This window comes from Taurulus bubalis (genome assembly GCF_910589615.1).
Source record: "Taurulus bubalis genome assembly, chromosome: 20".
In the NCBI taxonomy this organism is placed as follows: Eukaryota; Metazoa; Chordata; class Actinopteri; order Perciformes; family Cottidae; genus Taurulus; species Taurulus bubalis.
This window is the reverse complement of record NC_136608.1, coordinates 3,285,639-3,310,571: the sequence shown is the minus strand read 5'-3', so window position 1 is coordinate 3,310,571 and position 24,933 is coordinate 3,285,639. Positions and strand designations below refer to the sequence as shown.

Below are 24,933 nucleotides of genomic sequence, written 5' to 3'. Positions count from 1 at the left end.
GGTATCGAAAAAAAAAAACAAATGATGCCCATCCCTAATGATTGGGCTACTGGATACAGGATTATGGGAGAGAGTCCACATTCATGGTCAGACAGACACTTTGGGATTCAGAATTAAGTCCATTGCAGAGCACCATGTTTTACAATTTTTGCTGGTATGAGCATATTGATTAGTTAATTGGTTACTGCAGTACCGCTTAATTGGTTACCGCTACAAGGTGGCTAGCGGCTCGCTACAAAGCGGCTAGCGGCTCGCTACAAAGCGGCTAGCGGCTCGCTACAAAGCGGCTAGCGGCTCGCTACAAAGCGGCTAGCGGCTCGCTACAAAGCGGCTAGCGGCTCGCTACAAAGCGGCTCGCTACAAAGCGGCTAGCGGCTCGCTACAAAGCGGCTCGCTACAAAGCGGCTAGCGGCTCGCTACAAAGCGGCTAGCGGCTCGCTACAAAGCTGTTCGCTACAAAGCGGCTAGCGGCTCGCTACAAAGCGGCTAGCGGCTCGCTACAAAGCGACTGGTTGGCGAGATGTTCTCCCCCGTCATGTCCAGTTCCGGTAGGACTCGGCGCCGGCTGAACAAGACGGCGTCCTCCGGGTTGCCTCGGCGGTCTATTCGTAGCAGAAGACGTCGGGATAAAAGTGTCTCACTGCATACGCTGCGATGAAGGCGACGATGAGGGCAACGGGCCGGGCCACCAGAACGGGCACATAGCTGAAGCGGGGTCCCAGGGTGGGGTCCCAGTCCGGACTCCAGTTGTAACCTGGAAACGCCAATGAAGTGGTTTCAGTGTTTGTGGAATGTGTTCACGCAGTGTTTTTATATACTGTGTGTGTGTGTGTGTGTGTGTGTGTCACATGCAGTCACTCACTTTTCTGTGCATCTCGTTCTTGGCTACCTGCAGAGACAAGATGACAAACGGCTGAACCACACAGCTCTTCAGCAGACGTTCATCAATGACACGGAGAAGCTCTTGTTTTTGTCTCAGTGACTGAAACGTAACAATCTCATGTCACACAAACAGCCAAATATAATGTGGTTACGGTAGCCACAAACATTCTAATCTGTGAGATTTAAACATCAAAACCAGGATATATATGGTTTGGTTTGTTGCACCACCTAAAGGTGGAGGAAATACTCACGGCAGAGCTTCTCCTCACAGCGGCCGTCACATCCAGAGCATCCGGGCCCTTCATGTTGGTACGGGGCCCTCCGGTTCACGTTGCCCCTGCACACGGAACCATCACCAAGTTAGCGCTTCCCCCACACTGTAGGTCGCACATGTTTTTCTCCCCTCTGGGTTCACCGTGGCTCTGAACCTTATCGGATTGGTTTTCACACAACGGTTCAAGTGCAGAAGTGGCAGGTCGCCTGAATCCGCCCGAGGGTTTGCTTTGGCCCTCGAACAAGTGAAACTGAAACCCAGCATTGTTTTGTTATTGTCAACGAAAACACCACAAGTCTCACTGCCCAGTAGTGCATCCTCATTTCCTTTCCTTACCTCCTCTCTTTGTGCCTTAGTCCCACCCAAGGGACCTTCATTTTAAAGCCATGCACAGCTGTTCATTGTATTGTTGTGCTGCTGTATTTTAATTTCCTCTATCGTACATATTTACTTTGAATTACATTTATAATTTTGCTTGATTTAGTGTGTATGGATGGCTAAAAGAGAAAGCACAGGTATTTATTTTTTATCTCCCAGGACACCGATCTGAACGTCAGCCTCCAAACCCCTCCTCCTATATCCAATGTAGACGGATTTCTACGTGAACAACTCTGCAGTCAGTCTTGGATCCACTCACGCTGGGGCGTAGTTGCACACAAAGATGACCTTATTGCGGCACAGCTGGGCGGCACATCCCACCTTGTAGCTGCTCGCCCACACCACCTGGAGACGAGGACCGGGTTAGATGATGCAACGCAGACATGACGCCAATGAGCACAGACACACACACACAAACTATCAGTAAGCTTCCAAAGAGATGCTCACGCACCTGTGTGTAGTGGCCACACACTTTGGTGCAGGCGTTGTTGCCGTAGTCGTAGTGGTTTTTTTCGTCCACCCATCCCTTTATGGCCCTCGACGCATTAAACGACGACGGCGGGGATCCGGTCCACAGGTTTTCTCCCACAGAGGAGAAGGTGGGGTGCAGGCGGCGGGCGTCTGTGAGGTAGGGGTTGTGTTCAAACACGCAGCGCCGGGCCCACGCGCCCGCAGTCACGGCCAAGGCCTCGTCCCACGTCTGAGCCAACGGAGGGAAAGAATATGTTGTTTTAAAGAGGCGCCTTTAAACATATAAAACCTCCTCATGGTATTTGTGCAGCGACAGTTTGTCAGCTTGTTAACTCAATCGCCAACCGGACGATAAAGTTAATTTAAAAGACGGGGACATTGACGATGTCTAAAAACCTTCGTCTTTAGTGAAGCTGTTAGCGCTCGACAGGAGGGTTGAGTTAAATTATAAGAAAAGCTTCCTCTATTTTAGAGTCTCTGGCTCTTCCTTCCCGCTGTGTTGTCAAGATGCTTTGCAATGAGTCAATGTGGCAATTTCATGTTAACTGAAGAGTTTTGATTTCCTACACCTCTCAAGGAGTATTTGTACCTGTCATTTGCTTGTGACCGTGACCACAGTAATAGTGAGAATGTCCGTCGTGCCTACCATGTACAGCATGTCACTGGCAGCCGGACTGACGGACGACCGCGCCCCGTTGTGCGCCCTCAAGCATTCCTCGATGAACGCCCCGTCGTAGATGTTTGGCAGTGAGGGGGAACAATCCCCCGAGTGCAGGACCGTCCAGGCCCACAGCAGCGTCCACGCCGCGCCGCTCATGCTTCAAAGAAATGAATCGCCAGAGGAGAAGGGTTTGTGAAATCCTCTGTAGCTGTCAAACTGGAACAGGAAGCTGCACAAGAGGAACAGGATGCATGGGTTGCGCTGATAACTTGAGGCACTTTTCACACCATGTGCACAATGGAGTTGGGTGATAAACAATCGTAAGCTAGTTTGACTTGATTGCTTGTGATTCGCTACGACACTAGAGGAAGCTCACATTCACTCAGCCTTCCTCTATATCAGCGGTTCCCAAACTTTTTAGGCCACGCACCCCCTTCTACATCTCAACCGGGTTCACGCACCCCCAATCCCCCACACCTTAAAAAAAACGCAACAGAGCCTATTTATAGCCGCATAAAATCGGACCAATGCGAGAACTGTTTGCTCGCGCTTGGCGTTTGTTACAAGATTTAGTCCGCTGTATACATTTCAGTTACACAAGGCGTCACTTTTAAAGAGCAATAAGGATGGCGAGGACACAGGCTCAGAGGCAGACTGCAGTTCACATTTATTTACTTAAACACAGTAAGCCACGTAAAGAACAAAGAGTGGCACATGCATAGGCTCAGAAACAGATATAAATAAAAAAGGAGGAGTCCATATGAGGATGTTCACATGCAGCGCAGCCTGCAGCAAGTATCAACTCAAGCTTTTTACTTAAGTAAAAGTGTAAAAGTACTGGTTTAAAAACTACTTAAAAGTATAAAAGTAAAAGTAATGTAAGGGGATTTTTTTTTTCCATTAAGGACAAACTCTTAAGCCGCGTCTCAGGGGCCTATAGTGCACTACCCCACCTCCCCCAAAACAATCATTTTTATAAAGGCCATAATTACTATATTGTTTTAAAATGTTATGTTGAAAAATGTGTGATGCACTAGGCTACCCGTTTCAGCTGCATATATGCCCATTTAAAATGATCACATTTTATTACAATGCGAATACATTAAAGTACCATAAGTTTTGGGCTATTAGCATCTGGTACTTTGGAGTTACAACAGGGTTCTCTCACATAGCGAACCGCACAAAGTGGGTGTGTCTTTGGGTCCACGCCACGTCGAGGCCGTTGGGCGAAAATGCACGCATCGCACAATTTAAGCTCATAAGGGTCTTGAGATCATCCCTGAACAGAATTGAAGTTGATCGCGCATAGTCAATATTCTAGGAGGAGTGCCCCAAAAAAACAAATAGCCCGAATTACTGTAGCGCCCCCTACTGTTTACATCTGACGACTGATTTATTGCAAGTTAGGGGATACAATGTGCACATATACACCAAGTTTGGAGTTGTTTGTCCAAATAGTTTTTATGTTATGAGTGTTTAAAAACAAGCCACGCCCCTAAGAGGTTAATTGGTCAATATCTCCTAGACGCAATGAGATATCAAAGAAATGTAAATTCAGTCTTGATGATACAGCTCCATTCATGATGCACACCATCAGGCGTGTAGGAGAAAAGTGCAAGAATGTGTTTTTCACAAAATTCAAAATGGCGGAACATAGGCGGACTTTATGGGTCTGAGAAGCTTTTTTCTAGAGCAGGTGGAGATGGACATGTGTGAATTTTTTCAAGTCAGAAAAACATTTTGTGTGAGGGGCGTCGCCGGTCCAACTTCTAGGGGGCGCTAGAGAACCATTTTTTCGTACTTCTTTTTACAGCTTTATCAGATGACTATTTTCACCAGGCCTGACAAGCGGTCCAAATTTGGGGACTTTTGAAATATGGCAAGTCCCCCAAAAAGCAGTCCAATGTACAAAAATAAAAAAACGGCATAATAAGAAACACAGCTATTTCACTAGGGTCCTCTCGGACTGATTATGCCAGTCGCTCAAACCCTAAATATAGGTGAAAGCGTGACTTTTGTATACTTTCTATGTATTTGCAGAAAGTACACTTCTTCGACAGTATTTGAAATATACTATTGAAAGCAGAGTTCATCTTGACCCAGTCTAATTAGCGCCATCCGGGTGGAACGATAACAGGTGAATACATGAATCCCAAAAGATATTGCATCAGCAGATAACAGATTCAGCCACAAGACATTTAAAAAATAGGCCTAAAAAGGTCTAAAATTATCACAATGCTTAAAGACATTTAAATGTTTCACATCGCATTTGTTTTCTCTAAAGGAGCTTGATAAGGTTAATTAATTTCCATTACAGATTGTTAATGAAGATTATTAATTTTGTTTGACTGAACACTGATGTGTTATTGATACAACATGATAATAATGGATCCAGCCCCGATTATACAAATATAAAATGAAAAACAATCATCTTCTTTTTTTAACACATACACAAACACAATGCCAGTGGTGCAACATTGTATAGAATATAGATTATAAGCAATCAAAAATAAGAATTAGGTTGTAAATAAGGCCATTTCTTACACTGATTGATAAGGGGTTATGCGTTATAACAATAAAAGATCAAACTAGACACATTAAATGATGACAGGCGGGTAATAAAGACCAAACACACCAGGTCTCTCTCAACACACGACACATGTAGCTCCCTGGCTCTCGGCCTCAGGCGCCGGCATGGGAGGCTCCTGCGGCCGGAGCTGGTCCCAGTCCGGCCCGCGCACTGGGAGCTCCGTCTGGAAGTGGTTCCAGAACCTAGAGGCCGACACGACAGATTCAAGTTGATAACATTTGACATTGAAAGGGCATCGCGATGAATCAAAGCAAGAGCCGACATAGTGTTCATCGTGTTCCATGTTGTTTAGGATGGAGAATCAGAGAAATCCGATCAAATTGAAACCCGTATTATTAGTTTATCAAGGCTCAGAAGATGTAATACTAATGATGTACTTCAAAATGTTTCAAATGGAATGACGCAAAGAAACACAGGCGTGCTTCCAGTCGGAAATGTGTTGTTGAGGTAGTTGTTATACCGAAAGAAGTTGAAGTGGCATTCAATATCCAGTTAGCAAAAGAAGCTGAAAATGCAGTTCAAATGGAAGTTTAAAAGACAAAGATGATTTCACGTTAGAGTTTCAGCACGTAATGAAGTTGAAGTGATGATTGAAGTGTAAGAGCTGAGTGAAGTTGAAGTGAAAAGGCTGAAAGGGAACTGAAACTGTCAAAGTTTGGTAAATGGAGCTGGAAGTGTGAGCTGAGGAGAAAGCAGATGATTTCTCAAACAATAAGAGGATGAAAGCAGTGGAAGTGTCAGTTGAAGTGTAAGCACACAGGGAGTAGTTGCATTATCAGTTGAAGAGAAAAAGATGAAGGCAGTTGTTTCCAGGTTTTTTTAATGTTTTTATGAACCTTGATGTTTTTGATATAAAAGGTCAAATGCGTGTACTTGTGGTGGTAGACATCCGGGTCTCTGCTTATGCGGTTCTGGAAGCCGATGTACAGATCATCCCAGAGAAGGCCGTGCAGCACCACATGCCTCATCACCCCAATCCTGTTTTTAATCTGCAAGGAAGGGGAATACGCATGTTTCTCAAAATGTTTTATCATTCTGCAAAAGAAATGCCACGCACGTCTTTAAAAGGAGCAGTGTGTCAGATTACACGACATTTTGTGGCGAGTTGCAGATTGTAACCAACTAAATATCCCTCCGCCTGCCACTCCCTTGTGTGTTGGAGAACTACGGTGGCCTGCAAGGTAGTGATAGCTATTTTAAGGGAACAGGATTAGAATGTATTTATTATTTAGATATAACTAAATATTGTTTCTAGAGCAGCAACAGCAAAGTCACGAAATGAAGTCATACATATCTGTTTTTGCAACCATGTAAACTATTCTTTATCTATTGTCCATTTGTAATGGAAATGGAAAATCTAAGGGCCGGTCTCCACATAGGGCCTTTTTTTCTGGCAACCTTTTATTTTTGTTTCTGTGACAATAACATCGTGACAACATGACACCGATCTGTCCACTGTGCTCTCTGGAGTCTCACCTCGATGTAGGAGTGCTCCCTGTCGGGTCTCTTTGTGGGGAACGACAGATCCAAAAAGTCCACCAAGTAGTCGCAGCCCTCAGCAAGGGGCTCAAAGTCGTCATCTGTCTCAATCATCTTGAATGTACATGTTGGGACAGTTACATTTGATCAAACAGACATCCATTTATGAAAAAAAGCAACAGAAAGGAAGTAAGAGAGCGTCAGCCAGTTTGACTAGTTTTCACCTCATAATAAGCTCATAATAAACTCATAATAAGCTCATAATGAACTCATAATAAGATCATAATAAACTCATAATAAGCTCATAATAAACTCATAATAAACTCATAATAAGCTCATAATAAACTCATAATAAACTCATAATAAGCTCATAATAAACTCATAATAAACTCATAATAAGCGCCACAGAGCTGGAAGAGACAAACGGGGTTGGGAAAGCTGAGCAGAGCGCTATCTTTTTAAATCTCACTGTGTACACACATTAATGGTCCCCAGATGATTATTCCTCTGGGTTTACCCAACTTTACCATGAGTTCAAAATGTAATAATAATAATTAATTTCATTCATAATAATAACATTCCCATGAACAAACATTCCCATGAACAAACTTAAGAATAACTCTGCTCGGAGAAAATGTCTCAGAGCCTTATAGGGCCAAGAGAAGGAAGCAGAGCGTGATAGGAAGTAAGGGCAAAAAGGCGGGATGGCGTGGAAAAGTCACTAGCTGGAATTGAACTTGTGATGTTGCCGTAACAGCAGGCAACTCGTTCACGCCACAACTCTGAAGGAGAACAAAGCACCAGAATCAGGTTGGTCAGACCATTATTATGCACCAACAATGCTCAGGAAAGCGTACGCCAAAGAAGAGCCAAAAGGTAAACGTGATAGCTGTTTCAAAAGGTCAGAGAAGAAAGCGTATTTAGCGCACAACGAGGTCGTAGTTTTGGAAGCCTGCCCAGGTGTAATACAACTGGGTCCAGCTATGATGTTTAAATATCTCACAGCTGATGGCGCTGTTTAGCTCATCCACATATAAGTGCAAATCCCAACTGTCCTTGTAGATTTTTGCACTGGCAGGTGGATTGGTGATGGCCTCACTATGTTTGGTCATGTATTCAAGGAGATATTCACATGAAAATGAGATGAACGTTATTAGTTACTCACCAAGTTATTTGATCTTTTGCTAAGCCTCACGCCTCAGTTACTGTTGCTACGTCTGTTAAGCTTTCAGTTCTCACCTGCCACTCGTGCGGCTTATAGTGATAGCAGTGGCAGTATTACCTCTCAAAGTACTGTAAAAGTCGGGTTAGAAGCCGCTCCTGCCTCCGGTCAGTGTCCCCGCTGGCCGGAGTGTGTCCCCGCTAGCAGCAGTGCTAGCAGCAGTGCTAGCGGGGACACTAGCACTGCTGCTAGCTCTGCTGCTAGCTCCCCGCTGCTGCTACTGCCCGCGTCCCCTCTGACTGAGTCGGGTATCGAGCCGGGGCTGGTCCCGCTACCTTCGCTGGTTGTCGGGGAGCTAGCAGCGAGCTAGCGGAGCGCTAGCAGGAGCGCTGGCTACAGCGGGGAGCTAACGGGGACTCTGACCGAAGGTAGTAGCGTAACCCGGCTTGTAACCCGACTTTTACGGCAATCGGAGTAATGTTTGAAACAATGCATTGACTCCAGGCAACAGCAAATGTTGATAATGCAAAACAATGGAACGTGAACCAATGATTAGGGCAGTGCCTGTTCGGGGCGTGGCCGTTCAGAGCATGTGGTCGTTTGGGGAGTTGTGTTGTAGCGTTAGTACATCCAAGTGAACTGCTGTCAATGAGCCACGTGGCCTGTAATGATACGTTCACACCGAACTTCACAGCAAATTTTTCGCAAGAGTTGAAAATCTCAACTTGGGCGAATGAGGTGAATTTCTCAGGCCATTCGCGTTATTCGCGCCATTCACGCCGCGCTGCGCGGCGGAAATTTGCGTTGTTCGCAACCATTCGCATCTGTGCATTGACTTTGCATGCGAAAAATTCGCAGCTCTTTTGGTGTGAACGCAGCATTATGGCTCGCCGCAGACCACATGCTGGACCCAGTCCGCAGAAGCCTGAAACAGCCCTTTATTCAAGTTTACTAATATTGAACGGGTCCAAAATGCACAATTTTTAACCTTGCAATCCTTGGGTTCATAGCAGCAATACACCCATTAAACACATCAACCGACTGTACTGTGCTGTACTGTGCGTAGACAGTGTTCCTTTGTAATATAAGATTGTAAATTACATTTCAGATGTGTTGAATTAAGTGGTTTACTTGGGATAGTCTACTCTAGATAAACTGTTGGGCTGGTCTGATTCTTCCTTGTGGCGATGATAACATGTTCCCACATATCAACCGACATAGATAGAACGTTATTATACCAAGTAGAAATCATGGCCAAAACGAAACAATCACTTTTTTTTCGTGTCCTGACTGAGTAAACAGTATGATCAGTGGTTGACAACCTGTCAGTGGGGTCTCTCAGAGCCAGGCCAAGGTCCAGCACAGCGCCTGGCTTGGGCGTCCATGTCTTGATGTCTGGTGAGAACTTATTGATGAGCGCATTGAGGTCCTCGGGACTGTTCTTCACATTTGTTTCCCTTATGTATCTGTACACACACATGCAGGATAAACATAGACAAACAGACAACTGTACGAGGACCTAGGAAGACCAATACATCAGGTGCAGGAAGTTACTGCTCAGCAGTTACAGTTCATTCATGTTGTCATTTATTTTCCAAGATAAAATGCATATCAACTCTTAACCAAGTCTGATATTGAGCTGAAAATACCCGCTGCATCAACTGTGACCTCTGGGAAATATGAAGGCTTGATCAAACCAATTTCTTCTTGGCTGTTCGTTATCTAGACTGTTATTGTCTAGATCAGTGTTTTTCAACCTTTTTTGAGCCGCGGCACATTTTCTACAATAAAAAAATCCTGCGGCACACCAACAACCCAAAAGGTTACAGAATGTCACATTGTAGCATAATACAGCATATGTGGTAAGTAATTAGTGCGCTACCTACTGGCATAGAAGAGTATTCAGTGTTTCCCCTGGTTTACAGCTTCAGGGGGAGCGACTGACAGACAGACGGACATCGTGATACCTCACAGTACTACATCGTGGTACCTCACAGTACTACATCGTGGTACCTCACAGTACTACATCGTGATACCTCACAGTACTACATCGTGATACCTCACAGTACTACATCGTGGTACCTCACAGTACTACATCGTGGTACCTCACAGTACTACATCGTGATACCTCACAGTACTACATCGTGATACCTCACAGTACTACATCGTGGTACCTCACAGTACTACACCGTGGTACCTCACAGTACTACATCGTGGTACCTCACAGTACTACACCGTGGTACCTCACAGTACTACATCGTGGTACCTCACAGTACTACACCGTGGTACCTCACAGTACTACATCGTGGTACCTCACAGTACTACACCGTGGTACCTCACAGTACTACACCGTGGTACCTCACAGTACTACATCGTGGTACCTCACAGTACTACATCGTGGTACCTCACAGTACTACACCGTGGTACCTCACAGTACTACAAAGTAATACCTCACAGTACTACATCGTGGTACCTCACAGTACTACAAAGTAATACCTCACAGTACTACATCGTGGTACCTCACAGTACTACACCGTGGTACCTCACAGTACTACACCGTGGTACCTCACAGTACTACATCGTGGTACCTCACAGTACTACATCGTGGTACCTCACAGTACTACACCGTGGTACCTCACAGTACTACATCGTGGTACCTCACAGTACTACACCGTGGTACCTCACAGTACTACAAAGTAATACCTCACAGTACTACATCGTGGTACCTCACAGTACTACAAAGTAATACCTCACAGTACTACATCGTGGTACCTCACAGTACTACAAAGTAATACCTCACAGTACTACAAAGTCAATTCAACCAGATTGCTCCATCAGACAAACACCATGTGTTATCACTTACCCTAGAAAAATTAAAATAAAGTTATATCCGTGCAAAAAATAACTCATGTTTAGTTACTACTAAATAGCTTATTGTGGAAAACAACAAGCTATTTTTTTGCAAAACAGAATGAGTGCAGATGTGTGAGCATCAGGTTGTATCAGCATTAGTGGCTGCAGTGAGCTGCTTTCCTCTCCAACTCTTTTTAAAACGAGGTTGTAGATTTGCTACGGCTCTCAATTCATGCTCCATGTTGAGAGACGCAGCAGCAGGAAAGCCGACCTCACGGAGGGAGATCTCATAAAGATCGGCTTTTAGCGAAATGACAAGAATCGGTGAGTCGTGGCTGCACAAGCGTAACATGTAATACGCCCCAGTTTAATAAATAGTGACTTAAAAGAAACATGGTGTTCATTTATTTTAATGACGACCACAAAGTGTGCAGGCTTTGTCACTGCAGTGTGTTTTTCGGGCTTTTGGAAGAATATTCCCAGAGCCTCGATATGTGAAGTCAGAAACGTCATTGATGGAGCTCCAGGATGTTTGTCTTGACCTGCAAATACATGAACTGTTAGGCTTTAACAGTGAGAGTGCATCGGGGCGGAACGCCGCCGTGCGCGACACAGAGCAGAGAAGAGTTGTAACGCGACCCAGAAATGACAAGCTGTCGTGTACGATCAATAACATGCGGCCGTTTAGTTTGTTTAATAGCAGAACAAAGTGCAGACCTGTTCTATAGGAAATTACTAGGCCAGCCACTATATTGTAGGCTCAGACGCTCAACAATGGAAAATTATTTGCGCCAGCTAAATAATATTTTGTTGGACCAATTAAGTGAAATTGGATCTCTCACGGCATACTTGTGTGCCGCGGCACAGTGGTTGACAATCACTGGTCTAGATAACGGTGGCCAACCCCTCTGTACAAACTCTACCTGTCTGATGGATGAGCCTCCACGAAATAGCCAGCGAACGGGCAGTAGATGGCCGGCTGGAGGGACTTCACCAGCAGAGCTTTGTAATTCAGCAGCTTCTTTCGTTCGTTCTTGATGAAGCTTGCCTTCCAGGAATCTGGGCACAGACATAAAGAGGAGTTCTCATCTTAATGTCAGCCGTGTGGTGCACACTGACCTTGGGTGGAATGCAACTATAATTGGTCATGGTTTTTTTCCTTTGTATTTCAGTTAACCCGTTTGAAACTGCCCCCGGTTCGCCCGGTATGTTTTAAAAACGGCTCCTTGCATATCTCCGCAACCAAAAATTGGTTGAATTCATATAAATTGCTACAATACCGTAACCCTTGTGAGATGAGGGCTGTGGTTTACAAGTTTAATTATTTACGTAAACTCCCTAACTTGCCGTGGCGGTTTTAACGTTTTTCTAAAGCCTTTATAAGTAACCCTTACAATGTCAGATTTCTGTCAAAGACACATCCCTGTAACCATACGGGCCTGTGGGAGTCTAACAAAGCAATCCATATCGCTACAAACCTATTAGTATCTCTACAGTTACAAACACGGCCAAAGCTTTTTCTGATCTATTTTTCCTACGGTCTCATTGGTCCGTTTACAGCAGCTTAGACCACGTCATACAACACATGCGGAAACAGCTGATCATTTTGAGGCTCGACTGAATCAGACACTGTCTTGGCACAAAGTGGGTCATTTTTCCATTTTTGAACCGAAAAACATGTTTTTTTGACTGAAAATGCTTCCTAACATGCCAATGCTTTCCTGGATTGTGTTTATTGTTACAGATTTCAATGCTTTAGATCTTAATCTTTCTAAAAAGGCGCACTATTAGTCTGTGGGATGTTGTTAGGGCACCGAACAATACTGTTTTAAAAACTCTGGAACTCTCGAGGACTCCTTTTTGATACACCTTGCTCAAACTCATGCTGGATGTTTATAGTTATGATCAACATATCTTAATAATAAGACTTTGCGGCGCAAATACATACAATAAACACAAGTATTGGAATTCATTTGGGGTTCCTACGACGACTCAAACACAGAGGAAAGGAAGGACGCTAGGAAGATCGCAGCTGACCCCTCTCACCCTGGACACAACCTGGTTGAGTCCCTTCCCTCTGGCAGGAGGTTGAGGTCCATCAGGACCAAGACCTCACGCCACACCAACAGTTTCTTCCCATTGGCAGTCGGGCTCATAAACAGAGCCCGGGTCCCCCACTGACTGATTCTGTCACAGGACTATTTTTCGGACTATTTTTCGGACTATTTTTCACCCCAGGACTATTTTTCGGACTATTTTTTTTCATGCCTCTCTTTCCTTTCTTTTCTTTCTTCTTACCGGCCACTTCACTGCACACTTCATATTTAAACACTCACACCACTTAACATACACTTAAACACACATGTCACTTTAACATACACTTACATTAACGTTATGTTCGTCTGAGCACTTTATCTTATACTTGATTTAATATCATTGCACGTTGTTGTCTTTGATTGTTGATTGTTGTTTGTCTCGTGTCTAATGTATGCCCTTCCACCGAGAAAAATTCCTCGTTTGTGTAAACATTCCTGGCAAATAAACGGTTTCTGATTCTGATTCTGAAAAGAGGTCTGGAGCCTATAGGGGCTCCACAGTTTGAATTGGCTCCAGCAAAACTTAAAAGACGACATTCATCTTTACCTTGTATAATATAAACCTCTGGAGGTATACACATGAAAACATGGAGTGTCTATGGTGTTCAGAATAAGCATGATCACATTTCTGAAATCACAAACAACAGAACATTTCTTATATAAAAGCGTTGCTCCCTGACTTTAAATAAGGGAACTTTAGACCTGTCACAAAGATGTGCCTTGTAAACTGAGGTTTTCACTGAATTTGATGACACATCTACAAAGGGCTATAACTTTCTGTGTCAGTTCAAAACATAGGTGAGGTGTGGTGAGCAGGGAGGGACTGACGTGACCTCACCACTGTATTTCCCGCCGCAGAACGTCATGGGGAACCCGGATGCCCCCCCAGCGAAGTCGCTCATCATCAGGTCCACGTTCTGTGGTAACCGGCCTCCGTTTGGCCTGGTGCAGTCCACAGTGTTCAGGATCACGTGACCTGCAATCAACACACATTTGGACAATTTAATCTTATGAATGTTTTAGTCGGCAACTGGCATTTCATATATGAAAAGCATTGAAAATAATCCACCTTTATATTCAACAATGATGCAGGTGTCCATTTCAGGATGCACTCCATCCATCAGGATCATGAACCTCAGGTCTTCGTCAATCTGATAGAAACCAAGGGTCAGGGTAATGGGAATCAAAATACTGTTATTAGTCTCGAGAATAGAGGAATTACAGAGTATTTTCATTTCTATTTTATTATAACAGTTTATATTTATATAATATTTTCGCCGTTGCCCTTTGACCAGATGTGAGCAGCAGTGAGTTACTTTTTTCCAGACACCAAAAGGAACAACATTGATGTTGGTCAGCTTGACTTGGCTTTGCTCCAAATACCTGTTGCATCAAGGACCAAGAGAGAGTTATTTAAAACAAATTCAAAGATTTGAACATAATAATTGCATCACTTTACTGACCAAAAGACGGGTCTTGATGTGTCACCAACATAAATCGGGATATCTGGCCTCCGCTCCGACAAGACTTTCAGTGTTGGGTAACTAAAAAAGTTAAAAGATGCAAAACATGTAACAAATCCCAGGGAAATGTACATTGTTTCAAAAACTGTCTGAATGTCAACACCCCTTGAAGTAAAATTAAATTCCCGTTCCACTACTGAGGTGCTAGAAAAGAGACAGACAGACTACATCTGCATCCATCAGAAATTCAGAAGATCTCGTCCAGACGTAAAAAGAGGAGCAGACAAAGCTTCAGACCATAACCTCTTGGAAGCTCAGTCTTCAGATATAACATCAGACTAGTCCAGGACAGACCTGTGGCTGAGTCCTGCCATACAGAGTCCATGCTCTCAAGGAACTAATAAACAAACAAAAACCAGGCAGGACTCCACCAGAAGCCTTGAACGCCGATCCACAAAGATCAATAGAGATGCTTTACCCTCTATTTTGACTGATCAGGGAATAAGAGACAATATCAAAAGACTGGGGAAGAAGACACCGTACAATATTCCCAAAGAAAGGATGCCTGAGAGACATCCAAAAAACCACATGCTACTTTATCTTGGAAAGTGGGAACTAGACAAACTCCCTTCTGGAAAGACAGATCCTTCACTAACCACACCGGCACACTCATCATGTAGAGAAGTGCACAACGGCTGCCGAACAGAACATTTTGCCACGGCCACTGCTGTCAGATGCTCTTTCTCCTGGCAGTGGACTGGATCATGTGCCAAAAAAGTGGAATACGGTGGACGCCGTGGTCCCAACTATCACGTCATCCACCCACACTCAGATGCAAGCAAAGTCAAACCTGCTCGCAACAACATCCCACAAGGCAGGCCTTACCGTCGACATATTTACGACCAAGGTACTACAACAATTGTCTACAACAGAGGTGGGCAAAGACGACACAATTCAAGCCTTAATTGGGAATGCTACAATAGCTTTTGTTACATAAAGACCCATCTGGAAGTCAAAGGAATTATGCCAAAATACAAAAGTTGGTATTTTCAACGCAAACGAAGCAAGAGGAGGCTATTACACGTACTCCCTCACACGGTTGTCTTGGTCAATCTCAGTAATCTATGAGGTTGCAGACTATACAGACAGTCAAGGTTTACCTGAGGTGGTCAGAGTGCATATGGCTGATGTAGATGAGGTCTGCTGCACACAGTCGGTGCAGGGAGTCTGCTGGAGGCTCATGGAGAAGCCACCAGCCTCTGGCAAACGCAGGACCCTTCAGCCACGGGTCGAACATGAACCGCCTCGGCCCCAGCTTCAGCTCCATGCAGGCGTGGGTCAAGTACGTCACCTGGGTGGGAGGTTCACAGTAGTGTCGCGTCACAATGGACAAACCTGACAACCCTGACAAACTGACGAGAGGCAGCTGAAGTCAGGAGCTCTTGAAGTCGTCTTGTTTCGATACCTCATCAGTTTGGCTCTTCAGGAAACTTCTGTTCCTGCATCCACAACACGATTGATGGAGTTATCAACTGAGTGCCTTTCCTCCTGAACTGTATCTGTTTATGTGTTTACTTCTTTATTTCCCGCCTTGCTCATTGGTTAATAAATGAAAGACGTAAACGCGCTAACGTTCTCCACTATTTACTGCCGTAGCTACGAGCACTAGCTCAGAGTTCTCTAGCCTCCAAAATCCTCCAAAAGCTCTAGCCTCACTCTGTGACTCCCAAAGGTTGCGGGTGTTTGTCCTCATAGGGATGTGTGTGAGTGTAGTGGTAATAATGCACAACAGATGTGGTCTTCATTCAGATTGAGATTCAACTTTATTGTCATTGAATCAAAAGTGTTATCACAACATAATACAGAAAGGCGCCACACACACACACACACACACACACACACACACACACACACACACACACACACACACACACACACACACACACACACACACACATAACATTTTGAGATAATCCCCTCAAGGGATCCTGGCAGTACACCTGTGTCACAGTTCAGCTCCACACCTTCTAGGGGTGGGGAAAATTCGATTCAGCATAGTATCGCGATACACGGAAGCCGAGTATCGATCTTTTATTGTATAAATCAAAACTTTTTGATTTTTTTGGTCAAAGACGTTAGAAAAAGCATGAATTAAACCGGCTGCTGGTGCTCTAGTAGCGCTGGAAGCGGCCGCCAGTGAAATGCACCGAGCTGTGTGCGGCTACAGATAATATTATGAACCCAGACACAAGGGCATTTGATGTTCTGGCGTTTTGGGGATTTCCACAACAAGTATAACGCAGAACTAGTGGTTGTTTCAATGGTGGCTGGCGGAAATGAAAACTGTTTACACGCACGGAAATAAGCACTCTCTGTGTGTGGAGTTTGCACTAATCTAAGCACAGTGTTAGACATTCTTTCCTTTTTTTTCTTCTTTCTAAACCGATATCCGGTTGCTCAGTCGAGGAGAAAGAATTGTCATAACGTGACTGTAGAAGGTCTGCTCCTTTTTTGCAAAGAATAAATGGCCTGATTAATGATTTTACAACCAGTGTCGAGTAACAATTGGTATTTTTTAAGCTATATTTTATTGTATTGATGTTATTTCGTTTTAATGTGTAGGTCGGTTTAAATGCGGAGTCCAACATACAGTATATAGATCATATCTCAAGAAGTAACACATTGTGTGACACTGGTATTGTCTTTTGTCTCAAAGATACAGGATGAAATGTTCAACAGCAGGTGCGCATCAGATCTAATCTTATCTGTACAAGATAAGATTAGATCCATCACTATACATTTTTTATAGTTATGTATCTAGACGTTGTTCCCGAACCCTCTGTCATGGAGGATGAGCATGATGACGACAATATGTGTGTTCAATATGGCTTTATAGGCTCTGAATTAATTTGGATTAGAGTATAAGTATGTGTTGTATATGTGTTGTCACAGCAGTAATGCTGTTTTCCTAGTGAGGCTTAACCAAGGTGCTCTCATTGGTCTCCGTTCTAGTTTAATTAACACTTCAAACCGGCACATCAGTTCATCTCTAAACAGACATGTAGGGGACGTCTAAAGCCGGCAGGGGGCAGTGTCGGCCTTTCCTTGATGTGTTACCAGAGAAGAAGAAGAAGTCACCGAAGTAGTCCCGGAAGTGTGGGTACGTTTCATTCAAAATAAAAGCTAAAAAAGTATTTATTCTAAATGTGCACATAATATGGTATGTAATCATCACACCCATTAAAAACTAATTGACCATATGATACATTTGAGAATATCAATACATGTTTGGTTTTGGAAGGTAAGGTAATAGTTGCATTGCAAGAGCAAAATGCAAGGGCCCTACAAATAAGACATTAGATACTGTGACTATTCCAATCAACCCAGTACACACTTTTTTATTTATTTTTCTCAGCGCAGTTTATATATCAAAAAAACATGAACCTAAGTATTTCCCCGCCCAAAAAAACGCAGGCCCTCAAATTCAGTATTCAACAAAAGTGACATTTCGAGTAAAGAGCAGACATCCCAGCTCTTCCAATGAAGATTCACACTGTGTATAATTCCACTATGTATATCTCCACAAACCAGGGACACAGAAGCCGACAGCCATGCCAAACCTAAATGGTTTAGAAAGGAAAAGTGCTGCGAGGACTTCAACACAGAAACCAGCCACATGCAGCGAGCTATTAAAGCCATCGCATGCATTACTTCAAGATAAATGTGTTTACAATCAGTGGGCATGAGGACAGCAAATGATGTAATCCAACTAAAACAGAGTGCCTTCAACACTATTTATTAAGTTATTGTATACAAGTGTTTAAAGTGGTCAATTAATAAACTGCTTTTAAACTTCCATAGCATTTACTGTTTTTTTCTGTTGTATATATTGAGTATTTTGCATTTCTGATATTTTTAATTGTATTATTTGTGTCTCATATGTAAGTTGCTTGCGAACAAACGAATTTCCCCTCGGGGATAAATAAAGTATACATCTATCTATTTTTTTTGCACACATTTATTTTGAAAATCCCTCTCCCGGAAATCCTTGGTTGTGTTATTGCAGAGACTGTGAGCACAGCTGTTTCGTGATAGCAGCCGACACTCAGGTGTCACTTTGCTGCGCTGTGTGCTCGCGCTGTTTCTCTTTTCTTTTTTAGGATGGTTTTGTCCACATCACAACAAGTCGCCCTGGCGTTCACGGGCGTGCTGTTCACGTTCGTCGTGCTGCCCCGGATGTTCGGCGTCGGCGGCGGGACTGGTGCGAAGGAGACGCGGTTCGACCCCCGCTACGCCAAAAAAGGTAGGAACGCTACTTTTGTCGCAGAGGGGAAGCGGACATACGGCGGTACGGGTGCCTGTGCGTGACATCTTTAGTGTGCCTCCCCGCTTTGCACCAGCTGTCGCGTGGACTAACAAGTCCAGAACACGACAGAAGACTCGTGTGTACAGTTTACGTGGGTTTTTGCGCGTATGTTCAGCGCCATTAAAGCGCATCTATTAAAGGCGCAGCGCACCGTTAAACACCGCGCAAGTGATGCCGGGCAGCGCAGTCGGTGTCTTCAAAGGTTCACGTCTGTCTCTTTAAGGTGTAACTCAGCACAATTACTTCAAGTACAGTATAGCTGGTGTCAGTGACGTGCGGTGAGGTTTATAGCTGGTGAGGCACTGACTTCATCAGAATCAGATTTACAAATATATGCGCTCAACGTAGATTATTTGCCATTTTATTGCCAGTAGTTTACGGGTTATGTTTAATTTCTGCATTCTTTACACATACAAACTGTAGCCCACAAAATGCACATTTCATTAAAAACCAAAACAAAAAAAATGTTGTCGCTGTCTTGCCTTTACTTATAAATGAAATCCATGCGCCGGTGTTACACCCCAACTGGTTTTCAAACCTACTGGTTTCCCTACGCGTGCGTGCGTTGTCTTCACTTCACAGCTGCAGCGGTTTTCTGTCTGGTCACCAGATTCGTCACACATTCACAAACATATTGCTGGAGATCTTCAAGCCACATTTCATCTCCATTGCAGCTCTTAGAACACGACGTCACACACTTTTACAGTGTTATTTGTGACATTTTGGTTGCCTAAAAATGTATTTTTAATTGTTTAAGCCTCTCATGTCACTAAGTTCTGGTTGCAAAAAAAACCACGTGGCAAAATGCAGAACTGGAGGCTCCCAACCAGTGACTACATCAACCTCGTTTACACAGTCTATGGGACCCACTTATAAAAAAACAGCTCCATAGTGCTACTACAGGTCAAAGACATCACGGAAGCGTTACATTACCAGATGTTCTGTTGCTAATTGTGTCAAGACTATAATGAGAAAATAACAGCAGTCATTGTGTTTGTGGCAGCGGGCCCGGGCGCGGTGAGGGGTCAGCCCGTCAGCCCGAACGAGCCCGGCTCGTCTCAGACCGCCGAGAACATGCAGCAGATGAAGAAGCTGATGGAGCAAGAGATGAAGAGCGACAAGTACAAGACCAACAGCAACAAGGGCTACGTGTTCACGCTGATGCCGCTCTACGCCGTCGGGGTCGGAGTGTTTGCGGCCTACAAGTTTTTGAAGGTAAAGTAAAAAGGCGTGTATATGAGATCCTTTAACACGCTTGGAAAAGGGTTAAAAAAAACTTCTTTTCGACTCTCAGATGAAGTCCGCAGACGACGAGGCACAGAAGGACAAATTTACCAAGGGAGCCAAAAAGTCCGTGGAAGCAGGTGTGTGCGTCGCGTGTGTGTGTGTCTCGCCTGTGTCGCGTGAGCTGGGGTTTCTGTTCGACTACAGCGGAAACATACATATGCAAATATACATTTGGTTACCGTGAGCAATTCAGATATGTAATAAGGGATTTCTGCTGTGTGTTCTGCGTGCAGAGAGCCAGTTGAACGAGCTGGAACAAAGGCTGGCGCAGACGGAGAGGATGCTCAACTCCATCCTCACGCAGCTGGACCCGCTCACTAACTGGTGAGTGGGGTCGGTGTTTGCTGTGGTGTTCGCCACGCCTTGTGTACATGAGCCACTTCCCTGTCCCTTTCTTCTTTTAGCAGGTGTAACACACTGGTTAAACAACTATATGTCTATCCCCCGACCCTCTCCACAGGCGGCCCATGAATAGCATCATAGTTATTCCAGAATCTTTCCTCCTCCACTAAAAGGGCAGCGTTTGACCGCGTGCTCAGAGGAGCTCCTCCTTCTTCTTCTTCTTCTTCTTTCTTCTCTCTTCAGTGTGAAGTCGGTGGCCCAGGAGCAAAAGAACGAGATCATGTCTCAACTCCAGACCATCCGGTTCCTGATGAAGAAGCGGGGAATGGACTGTCCTCCCGTGAACGGTGGGCTGACCGGCTGCCTCTTGGCTGTTTTCTCAGGAACTACTGTTCACACTGTTACCTGTTGGCTCAGAGATCTCACTCCTCCAATGTTAGCATACGTACTCTGTGTGCTCACTGAGAGTACTTTCTTTTCTCCAATGAAGAACCGCAGACTAGATAAAAAGATCCAGAACATACGCCGGGTTAGTGACAAACCACACATTTAAAATTCAAGTCGAGCAGCCACATTGAGACACTGTATATGTAAAAATAAGAGTTTTGCATCTGATTTGACTTGCTGGCAGTCTAATTTGCAAAAGGACCAGAACACAACCTTGCACCAGTGTCTGATGACTGACTGCACGTGCAAAGCAGATGCAATGGAAACACCAGACAAAGCTATATTTTGGATAAGCATCATTTTAAAATAGGCAGTAAGCCCCCTATCATTTTGTTTGGGAGGCTCTAACGAGCAGTCTTTGGTCTCAGAGTTTGTTATTTGTTCACAGGGGATGTTAAACCAGTTTGACTGAGCGCAGGGTTAAGTACACAAGTCCGTACGTGGTATTGATAAAGAGCCTCTGTCTACTGTAGAGTAATACCCTGACCTTGGAGAGGAACCTCATACAACCAAACCGTCCCTTTTTAATTAGTTTGTGTCCGGCTCCTCTTTAAAGCTTTACTGTATCTTCACTGTTACATCGCTTGTCTTTTCAGAGGCAACCTGCGAGCGCAACCTGGACGACCTCATCGAGTCGCTCGGCGCCTCGGCCGCGGCGGCTTCTCTGGCGGACGAGCAGACCTCTCCGAGGACGGCCGAGGGAGTCTACCGGAAGAGCTCGGGAGATGAAGATGAAGCCGCAACAGAAGGAGAAGAGATGAAGGAGCTCGTGCCAGAGGAGGAGGAAGAGGAAGATGGGAATGAGGAGGAAGAGGAAGAGGAGGAGGATAATAATAATAAAGAAGAAGAGGAGGATGAGGATGAGGAGGAAGGATTGGAGGGCTCTGAGCTCATGCCTTCGCTAGAGGACTCGTATGAGAGGAACATTGAGGAGGTTGGAGCGGAGCAGCTGGCGTCCGGCCTCAGGCGACGCACCAGGCCTGACTGAACTCACTGAACAGACATGTGACAGAGTACTATCGATATTTATTACCTGAAAGGCTTTCATTCCAAAAAGCTGTCTGCATAATCACCAAAAAAAACAACATATATGCATATAGATTTCATTATAACCTCAACAGCAAACACACAGAGCTCTATTTTCCTGCCGCACTCCCGAGGAACCAGCACGAACTTTATGTGTGGAGCACATGGCGCTACAATCTCCCCTCGAAGGCCAGTAGTGACGGGTTTGCTGGAGCACTTAGGCTTTAACGGCAGCTGCGTTGAAAGCGTTCACTCGGATGAACTCGCTGTGCACACACGCCGCATTTCCCCTGCCTGGTACCGCACTACGAGACCACAGAATCGTCACGGGACATCCTGCCCAAACCCGCCATGCGACGGTCGATGGCATCCCTACTCCTACTCAGCTTGTGAGCTCTCGTTCCCGGGATGGAGGCGTCTGTATTTGTCATGTTTCCCACCACATTTATTTAGATTGTTCCTTTTTTTTTTATGCGTCACTCATCCTCATGATGATAACATCTTGATTTCTAGCAGTGAGAGATGGCGGATGCACATGACCCTCACAGAAAGACGTGTGCACGGCCATGGGACATGTTCTCACCACACTTTGTGCTTTTAGGAATAGCAGATTGTAGAGAAAACGTTTCTTCCCCTCTGACCCCAGACATGTCGGTCAGGATTAGTAAAACCAGCACAGTGCTCCAGGTTTTAGTCTTTGTCCTGACATGACAATGGAGCCCGTATCTCCTTTGCTTTCCTGTCGCCAGTCATTGTTTCCAACGCTGTCACCTTTTTGAACATCTGTTTATTTACTTTGTACTGTCTTTGGTTTTGGTTTGCACCTGCTTGAATGCCACTAATGGATAATCTAATTTCCCGTCACTATTCTCATGGTGGGCAACCTTTCAAACGCAGATGTAACTGGTAACAGTCTGGGCTGCTTCCCATTCAAATGCTTACTGGGACACCAGTAAGCATTTAAGCACTATTTTATTAATCCATACTGATGCATAATTCTTTGGTTATCATAGAGGGATATTGCTGGATGTGATGAGCCTACTTTGACTGCAGAATATTCCGATGTGCATTCTAGAAGTTTGAACTCTGTTGCGGCATGTCGTCTTATATCGAAACATAACTGCATGTTTTGTTTTTTTTAAATCATTTTTATTGTCTGCACATTGTGACTGCATGTTGTTTTCATTCATTTATTCAAGAGGTCAAAGGTCATTTGATCAACCAGAGAGACTTTAACTAACGTAAACATTTTCTACTGTTATATTACTTTTTAAAATCAGTTTTTTGGGGATGTTTTTTGGACGCCAATGTTGAGAAAGGAATCGGTTATCGCTTTGACTTATATTGCATTCATTTTTTAATTGTGAATTGTGAAATCCTTGCGAGGGATCACTGAGGGTTGGGGGGCTTTTTCGGTTGTTTCCATGCCGTCTGTTGTTGGGTAACATACATTCAGCCCGCAGGAGCCCCCTCCAACTGATTGATGTCATCAAACAACTCCTCCATTTCCACCTCCACCAAGGATCTGAATTTCTGTCACTTTTCAATTTAGAGAAGCACCCTGATTGTAATCAGGGTGCTTCTCTGGATCATGAACTGTACGTGAATTATGGCCCATGTCAGTATGTATGATGGTTTTAGCATCACATGTCTGTTACAGATTAGGACTGCACAGTTTCATTTAACCCTGCCGTACATGATAGTAGCCCAAATGTTGATGAAATAAATTTGGCTAAATGTTTGGTCATGTTTTCCAAAATAAGATGCCCCTTTTAGTATCGCCATTGTCTCCTAATATAAGAGCCAAGTATGAATTTGTATTGTGAATCCTGCAGATCATTGCCTTGTTAGTGATGCTGCGTTTGATCTCAGGATGTTGTGGTTGGTTTCATATCTTCACTGGTTTCCTGAATTATGAAATCTTGCCATATCTTAGGATCCATGAAAATTTGCCTTAATTTATTTAAAAAAAAGTTTTGTGCCACTCCTCCCCTTTTATGCATACTAGTTACGTTTCTCTGTTGGATGTTGTGTGTTTCATGTGGGGGTTGATTGAGGGAACTCGGAAGGAAATAAAACAACAAAAAAAAGTAATGCTATTGGTCTGGACTTTTTTATATATATATATATATATATATAATGGAATAATTAATGAGGAGATATCAAGGTTGTGGACACAAACAGGTGTTTTCAATTAATATGACTGATTAAACCCCTGTTCAGGATGGCGTTGATGTTCAGGTAATTCAGGAGTTTCTAGAATTACTAGTTTTCAACGTCAACATCGATGTAGTTTAGAGCAAAGAACTCTGAGGTCAGAACATAGAACCCTAAGGTCAGAACATAGACCATGAGTAACCCTGTGGTCAGAGTATAGAACCTTGATGTCAGAGCATAGAACCCTAAGGTCAGAACATAGACCATGAGTTCATAGAACCCTGAGTTCAGAGCATAGAACCCTAAGGTCAGAACATAGAACCATGAGTAACCCTGTGGTCAGAGTATAGAACCTTGATGTCAGAGCATAGAACCCTAAGGTCAAAACATAGACCATGAGTTCAGAGAACCCTGTGGTCAGAGTATAGAACCCTGAGGTCAAAGTATAGAACCCTGAGGTCAGAGCATAGATAAGACCAAAAGAGGTAATGACTAATTGCCTAAATGACTTAAGTTTTCCTAACGTTAGTAGCTCCCGTCTTTGAATACATCATCATTTTGCTCGACAGAGATCGAATCAGGTCGTTGCGATCTTTCTATATATATTTTCTTAAATGTTCATTTGTTCTTCATACGTTGTGATGCAGTGCTCACTTATACAATCTTAATCATCGCAATGGATATGCAATGTGGCTTGAAGATCATCAGCAGTATGTTTGTGAATGTGAAGAATCTGGTAACCACAACGCACGTGTAGGGGAACCAGTAGGTTAAAAATAAAAAAATAAAAAATGGGTTGCATACGTGGCACCCCCTGATTTTGTTTTCATGGAGAGAACGAGAACAGATCGCTCCTTAGTTATACATTGTTTTTCTTTTTGTTCTTTGTTTCATTCTGTTTCTTTCTGTTGATTGTTCTGTTTTTTAAAAATTAATAAAAGGAAATAAAAAAAGAAGAAGAAACCAGTAGGTGTGTAACACCGCTCACAAGATGTAAAC

The 24,933-nt window shown here is 44.0% G+C and overlaps 3 protein-coding genes across 3 annotated transcripts; 1 reads left to right on the top strand and 2 right to left on the bottom strand.

Annotated features, from left to right (window-relative positions):
- Positions 1-381: 381 nt before the first annotated feature.
- Positions 382-2,822, bottom strand: glipr1a (GLI pathogenesis-related 1a; the record flags this gene model as incomplete). The annotated part of the gene is made up of 6 exons (XM_079236034.1): positions 382-754; positions 863-889; positions 1,134-1,219; positions 1,794-1,879; positions 1,986-2,234; positions 2,652-2,822. The coding sequence occupies 6 exons, from the start codon at positions 2,820-2,822 to the stop codon at positions 603-605; spliced, it is 771 nt and encodes a 256-aa protein (XP_079092160.1). The 3' UTR covers positions 382-602.
- Positions 2,823-5,311: 2,489 nt separating this feature from the next.
- On the bottom strand, positions 5,312-16,365 carry cmah (cytidine monophospho-N-acetylneuraminic acid hydroxylase; the record flags this gene model as incomplete). Its single annotated transcript, XM_079236033.1, has 13 exons — positions 5,312-5,438; positions 6,130-6,245; positions 6,733-6,849; positions 7,665-7,833; positions 9,220-9,363; positions 11,674-11,809; positions 13,685-13,822; positions 13,916-13,997; positions 14,163-14,229; positions 14,310-14,390; positions 15,470-15,660; positions 15,775-15,808; positions 16,334-16,365. The coding sequence occupies 13 exons, from the start codon at positions 16,363-16,365 to the stop codon at positions 5,312-5,314; spliced, it is 1,434 nt and encodes a 477-aa protein (XP_079092159.1).
- A 2,105-nt stretch (positions 16,366-18,470) lies between these two features.
- On the top strand, positions 18,471-22,296 carry LOC306752283 (uncharacterized protein; the record flags this gene model as incomplete). The annotated part of the gene is made up of 7 exons (XM_079236032.1): positions 18,471-18,612; positions 19,679-19,890; positions 19,970-20,039; positions 20,196-20,286; positions 20,548-20,651; positions 21,348-21,490; positions 22,291-22,296. The coding sequence occupies 7 exons, from the start codon at positions 18,471-18,473 to the stop codon at positions 22,294-22,296; spliced, it is 768 nt and encodes a 255-aa protein (XP_079092158.1).
- Positions 22,297-24,933: the final 2,637 nt, after the last annotated feature.